Genomic DNA, 7569 nt, shown 5'->3' with positions numbered 1-7569 from the left:
AATTAATAATGAGAGAGAGAGAGAGAGAGAGAGAGAGAGAGAGAGAGAGAGAGAGATCGTTAAGGACTAACTGACAAAGAAAATCCTTTGAACGAATTCTCTCGCTGACATGTTCATACCATTTTTCTTAAAATTCATAGGGTCATAATATCTTCTAAACTTTCAATAATGGATTATATATATTCGTATTTACTATATAACGACAGAAGAACAAACGTCTGAATGGCTGGCTATAATGAGCCAAATGTATTTGACGAAATTCGAACTACCAGGATACCATTCTTCCGTTCAAACATTACCCGCACCGTTACCTTAACGTATAAGCTGTTTTTATAGCCAATATTTCGCTCTTGTACACCCAAATAACAGTTGGATATTTTCACCTGCGCTGGGACAAATTGAAAAAACAAAACTACGAGATATGAAATACAATGGATACGTAGCAGCGATCGAAAACTGCAAAGATCTGTGATAAAAATCATAAATGTAAAAGGGCAGACAATATGGCGACTGCCGAAGTAGACAAATATAGGCGGGAAGACGAGGTCCAGACCTTGGTCTGACGTGCGTTATAAAATACCAAATCGCTTGACTATTAATTCTGTGACTTGGGCAAAGGAATATCGTAGATACACAAAACTGTGCACAAGTTACGTAAATAGAATATTAGTACCCTACAGCTGTTAGGCGCACCCTCAGTCAGTGAACGAAATATTTTTTTTTTCTAACGAGAGAGAGAGAGAGAAAGAGAGAGAGAGAGAGAGAGAGAGAGAGAGAGAGAGAGTCTAGTTACGGAGGTGATAATAGGAAAGTGTGAATTACTTGGACTTCGCATCGAGCTCATATTTCTAGACGCTTTTGTTTCGTAAGTTCACGTTACCGGCTTTCTTCGAATCTTTGCCATTCGTGTGCGCACGTGACAACATTTCTGTAATAGTAATAAAATATTGTATTACTTGCATTCTAACCTGGGATAACTGTCCATGCCTTCGTTTTGACCCGTTAACTATAACTTATCTAAATTTAAAGCAACGGTTTCTAATATTTATCAATATACGAACATTGTCAAACGGGCTTTTCTTTGTGGCACCAATATCTCTGTCAAGTAAATAGGCCGAGATGGTCACTTCAAAATTATATGGAGGTCAGTACGTAAGCCACCTTTGACTTTTCCCCCCCAAAAGTTGTGTCCTCGAAATTAGGGATGGGAGTAATCTGGATAACTGAATTCGTCACCAGAGATACGTCAATAAACGATGGCGAAACCCTTTATTCCCAAGTGACGCCAAGTTATGGGCCCTCGGTGACTCGGTCCCCGTAGCTCGTCACAGCCGGTAGACAAGATTTGAATCGACATGTCAGATGCCACACAGGGTTTATTTGGTTTGCTTTTAAGTAACTATAGAGGGTTGCAAATGTCGTTTTGATGATCTCTTTACATTTGGGTAAACTTTACCTAAAGTTCTGCACGATATACAAATGCCAGAAACGAGAATTTGTTGCGTTTGACTTCGGCGTTGACTGGCAACGTAATCTAGCCTCGCAAAATTTGCTTCAATCCCTACCCACCCTCTCCCTCCTTCCTCCACCCCCCCCCCCCCCTATTCTCTATACCCTTTTCCTTCGTCTTCCAGAACTCTCTGCCTCAACCCTTTCCTGCCCATGAAGAAACCGGTCACGTGGTGTAACATTTGCGCCCAAATTCGAAAAAAACTGTCATTTTCTTAGGATTTCTCAATCTGCAACTCAAAAGACAAATTCGAAAACTATGAACTGTGTGTGGATTGGCCTACGTAGTACTATTTTGAGTTAATTCATGCATATGGCCATAGTTCCACTTTCTTTACCCATCATTTACCAGTGGAAGATGTGGAAGCAGTAGTCTTAGTAAAATATAGGTAAAACTTATTTGTTTTTATTATATTGTCGTTACTGATGAAAGGAGTGGTGGTAGCTTTAGTACGATATGCATAAAAGTAGTTATTTTTACCGTTCTTATTGCTAACGGGACAAGTGGTAGTATTAATGTACAATATGGATAAAACTAGCAGCTATCAATAGTCCCTTATTATTATTATTATTATTATTATTATTATTATTATTATTATTATTATTATTATTATTATTATTATTATATTACGTACTTTCCAATGTTTAATTTCAATGAGCCCTTCGGTTCCACAATACAGACTTGGGGGTTAAATTGATTAAACTATTCGGATTACAGCCAAAATCATATTCTTCGTATTCCATGTTTTTCTTGAGAACATATTACTTGAATCGGGGTCCACAACCATTGCTGTTGCAACGCCAGTCCACAGACACCAACAATCAATTTCGCTTTTAAGTATTCGGAACCGTGAAGAGGCTAGTGCGTTGAGTTGTACAGTAATCTATAGACTAATTTCACACCTGGTTTATATTATTCGAAATAACTGACTACAAAGACATACATGAATATGACTAAGAAAAGAGTGGAATATTATATAATAATTGAATGATAATTGTAGATTAAAAGGAATCTTGCTACGAAGTTTTGTAATGCAGAAGTTAAGGATTTCTTTCAAATCTCTCTCTCTCTCTCTCTCTCTCTCTCATATTCACGATTATAAAAGTTTCTCTCTCTCTACACACACACACACACACACACATATATATATATATATATATATATATATATATATATATATATATATATATATATATATATATAATATATCTATACCACACGTTATATAATATATATATATATATATATATATATATATACACGGTTATATATATATATATATATATATATATATATATATATATATAATATATATCTGTGTGTGTGTGTGTGTGTGTGATGGCTTTCAGTTTACATTTGGTAATGTTATCTCTCCCTTAGACTTTGTGACTCGAGATTACTTACAATCTCTCTCTCTCTCTCTCTCTCTCTCTCTCTCCTCTCTCTCTACGTTGGTGTCCTGGGGAAGATGGCAGATGCGCGACAATCACCCGGAATAAGCGACAATCGCCCCAAACAACGGGGTAAGCCTGACTCAGGACCGGCCTTGAGCCTAGGACTAGGCTTATTTTGCACGTGCTTCCTCCAAGACCCAAGACGGTTAGCAGAGATTATAAACAGAGTTGATAATCCTCTGATCTGAGATTGGGCGATTTAATCCACACTCCCCAAGGGATTTCCCAGACCGAGTCCATCCGGCGTTTGGTTGGTTAATGTTATGAAGAGGCAACGAAGTGACCGAGGAGGTAACAGCGTTGGCGCACAAAGGAAAAACAAAATAGTACTAGAGATTAAGGGATTGAGAGAGTTATAGCCGTACAGAAGACGTTGTAAACATGAATATTCAAGCTAATAAAACTGTTTTGTTATTTAGTATACGATGAATATTCAAGCTGATAATAAAACTTTTGTTATTTAGTATACGATGAATATTTTGGTTTTTAGTTCTGATTCTCGCCGTCCCATATCTCACTTAAAAACGCTACCATGACTATTTCTGCTTTAAAAGTTATAGCACTCATTTTTATTGACCTGTTCTAGAAGTTCAACTTGTAATCTATAGTGAATTGTAAGTCTAAACGAAAGAAGTTATCCATCTGCATGAAAACAACGACCATAACTGGATCTTATGATGGATGAGTTCTGGAATGTTTGATCAGATGGAACTCGCTACAGACAAAACGGAAGACGAAATAAACTCCATGACAAAAATGTGGTCTAATTTTTAGTTACCTTTAAAAGTATTAACTCATAGAACTGATTATTATTATTATTATTATTATTATTATTATTATTATTATTATTATTATTATTATTATTATTATTATTATTATTATTTGAAGGTAGGGGACCCTCTCTCAAACATGTTTTGTTAAAGAGGATGGCAGCATCAGTGGAATTGATTTTATATGTGGTCTTTTCAATTTTTCTTATTATTCTCTTCTACTCACGACTGATATTCGCTAATAGCTGAACATCGGCCAGCTATTAGCAAATATCAGCTCTGATGATAAGAGAATAATATGAAGAATTGAAAAGACCATATATAAAATCAATTCACTGATGCTGCCATCCTCTTTAACAAATAACATTTTTATTATTATTATTATTATTATTATTATTATTATTATTATTATTATTATTATTATTATCGAAAACAAAGCATATTCCGTTTTCTGTAGGAGATTCATAATATATTGACTTGAAATCGTGGTAGATGATTTTGATTTTTTTTTTTTTTTTTTCAAAATTTCAAATAATATTTGTACCTTTTGCTACTTCTGTTCCCATAAGATAACCACGATTTTATCTTCGTGTAAATTTCCACTTAATTAAATTTTTTTTTTTTCAGGAGAAATATTTGGAGATTTGAAAACAGCTCAGCAATATATAAGCAAGTTTCCCTTTGAAAGCGTAGTGCTAAAGGTATGCGACAACAATTCAGAAAACCAACCGACTACACATATTTCTGCAAATTCCTTAGAAGAAATTAGTGAAACAGAAAGAAGCACTGGAAGTACCAGTCACACAGTGCCTGAAGAGATGTCTGTGGGCCACAGGACCTCAATTTCAGAGGAATCTTCAGAGTGGGGGGCATCTCACACAGGCATCCAAGAGTCTTCTACTACAATTTCTTCGTCTTTAACCCACAGCAGACCTCGGGCAGTGCAACCCGAGCAGACAAGTCAGTGGGACTTGCATGAGCACTCCCCTGACACCTCACATAGCCCAGCTATGGTTGCATCTGATCAAGGTCCTTCCAACTATCCATCAGTGTCCTCAGCTCAGTCTACAGATACTTTACTAGGCACATCATCATCAATGCCAGACCAGACTAGACAAAATGCATTACCAAATGATGCTTCTTCCCCCGAGCAATCATCCAAAAATAAAAGTCTGAGGCGCTCTAAGCGGAAGGTTGCTCGTAGAAGCAGTAAGTCTGAGGGAGATCAAAATGCTGTTGAGAAGCTTTCTAAAGCAACTAACAGAAAAGTCAAAGGTCCTCTAGGAAGATCTCAGGTAGCGCCTGCGAAAGATGAAAGAAGTGTAGGACAATGGGACGAAAGAGTTATGGGAGAAAGCGAGAAACCAGTTCTAAGTAATGATGTACAGCAGAATTTGGAGGGTCAAATACAAACCGAAGGGAATGAAAGTGTATCAGCCAAAGGTCAAATATCAACTGTAAAAAGAAAGAGAAAACCTAAAGAAAAAAACATTAAGCTCAGTAAAGAAGGTGAAAGAGCAGTTAAAGTATCTCTGAGGGAAGATGAAAGATCAGCAAATGCAGAAAGTAAGAGAACAACCTTTGGAGAGAAAAAAACAACCCAAAACAAGAGAGCAGTCAAACCAGAGAATATTGTGGAAAGAGAGGAACATATCACAATGGGAAACTTTGAGAGAATATCTGCAGATGTCAGGAGAAACTTTGGGTATGATCCACCGATACAGACCAGTTGCCATCCCAGAAACTGCAGCGCTGATGAAGGCGGAGGCAGTGAAGAGGGTATATCACTCAGAGCAATGGCGTCTGGAGCTGAGTCACTGCAATGCTCAGACAAAACACTGAACTTTAATCACAGAAGAAACCAGTTACAACTGCACGTCTCTAACACTGAGACAATAAGCTCTGAGGACAAAGGCAAACGTGGACCACATGATTTGATCCAGCGCTGTCACACGGAAATGCAACAGAACAGAGCACGCGAACTTGGAACATCACAGCATGGATCTTACTCACAACCGCCTGGTGGAATTCGCAGTGAAGTATATCAACACAAGGACGGAAGGGCTTTTCAGATTGCCGAAAGTGAAAGAGAAATTCTAGAAAACAAAATCGAGTCTAGAAGCGCTGGAATGCATCACACTACTATCAGCCCCTACCAGGAAAGAAAGTCTCACAGGCAACAAAACCCAAACTGTTCAGAGAAAGAAACTGATATGCAACAAAAGGACTATAGCAATTATAACGTGGGGCAGCGCCACAGCAGGACAAATGGCGGCACTCAGGTAAAGAGGAAACCACTTGGTGTGTTCAACCACAAAACATCACAGTACAAAACTGATCTAAGAAAAAGCTACTACAATAATGGTTTTTTGCAGTATTATTTGGCCAGAGACCATCAGCAGCTAACCAGAGACAGCCTTAGAACACTTCAACTTGAACAGGAGAATTCAAGACTCAGAAAAGAGGTTGCTTCTTTACGAGCAAAACTAGGCGAAATATCAGATGCTGTTCAGAGAGCCAGTGACGCTGGTCCTCCTGAAGCATATACAGAAGATTCAGATGAATGTGAAGAAGAAGAAGAAGAGGAGGAGGAGGAGGATTCTCCTGTTGAAGATGATGGCGAAGAATATTACAGTTATGATGACGCTAGGTTCCCTGGCATTGAAGGAGAAAATGAACACCTGTTCAGACTGTATGAAGCTTTTGTCCAAAATGGTGGCAGTAGAGGTCAAAATGGTGGAAGTAGAGGTCAAAATGGTGGCAGTAGAGGTTCCAATATGCGACAACCTTTGCAAAGTATCAGAGGCAAATCCTGTCCAAGAAAAACTGCAGGCTCGATTACCAAACGCTACAGAAAAAACGCTGGTGCCAGATTTCCAGGGACACCCTTTCGAAAAACAGGCAATCATCCAAATATGAGGTCACTGAAGACCAACTTCTTTGAATGAGAAGTTCCTTTCTGAGCATTTTTCCACCGAGAAAACTAACTGGTTTTTTTTTTCTTAGGTTAATTGTTTTAAGTGTGTTGTTTTAGTTCCATTTTGAAGATAATGTTCACTATCTATTAGACTAATTCTAGCTGAAAATGCACATGGCCATGTGCATTCGAAGTATCAGAAATAGTTTGTGAGGGAGTTTTATTGAACATTTAGCTGCAAATAAAAAGGTATTTTCTATAATTGGTTTGTTTCTCTATAAACGACTCTCATTTGGTACTAAATGCCCGGTTTTGTGTGTCGAATCTCAAGCTCTCGGAAATATAATGGAAAATGGAGAAAAGACCAAAAATGCAAAATGGAGTAAATATAAAAAAATGCAAAATTAATTAAATGCTAAAATTGCAATATGGATAATATACTCATAAATGCACAATGGAAAAAATATACAAAAAAGGCGAAAATACCCTCTAACGCGAAACGTAGAAATCCTACACAAAAACGCAAAATGGATAAAATACCCAAAAAAGGAGAATGAATTAAATTTTGAAAAATGCAAGATGTAGAAACTAAATGGAAATATACATTAATAAAACAAATGCAAAATGAGAAAACACCAAAAAATTTGATAACTTTCTACTGACGAGTGTTTTTTTACGGGAGCTATGCTAGATCAAATACTGGCACCTAATAAACCTTCGTGTTTTCGGTGTAAAACACACTGAACCCAAACACTATGCAAAGGTAAATTAGGATAAATCAGTTTTTAAGAAAATTCATTTTCCCACTGCATAATTAATTATCGGTGCGATGAGTAAACGGATATGTCATCTGGGTCATTTTCTTGGTGTCAATGCTTGCATGATTGCAGCATTGATTACCTGGAATGAGGAAGCCTG

The 7569-nt window shown here is 37.3% G+C and overlaps 1 protein-coding gene across 2 annotated transcripts in view; it reads left to right on the top strand.

The window, feature by feature from the left end:
• LOC135214102 (uncharacterized) overlaps positions 1-6887 on the top strand; it is an 11197-nt gene extending 4310 nt beyond the window's left edge. The window contains exons 1-2 of one of the 2 annotated variants that reach the window (XM_064248205.1): positions 1673-1898; positions 4362-6887. In XM_064248205.1, the coding sequence (XP_064104275.1) occupies positions 4553-6682 (2130 nt within the window). In that variant the 5' untranslated portion in view covers positions 1673-1898; positions 4362-4552 and the 3' untranslated portion in view covers positions 6683-6887. Of the gene's footprint in view, positions 1-1672; positions 1899-4361 lie in introns of those variants that run through there. The other variant, XM_064248204.1, reaches the window with a different exon arrangement.
• Positions 6888-7569: the final 682 nt, after the last annotated feature.

Source organism: Macrobrachium nipponense, chromosome 45 (genome assembly GCF_015104395.2).
Source record: "Macrobrachium nipponense isolate FS-2020 chromosome 45, ASM1510439v2, whole genome shotgun sequence".
In the NCBI taxonomy this organism is placed as follows: Eukaryota; Metazoa; Arthropoda; class Malacostraca; order Decapoda; family Palaemonidae; genus Macrobrachium; species Macrobrachium nipponense.
This window is presented reverse-complemented; position numbering and strand designations above follow the sequence as displayed.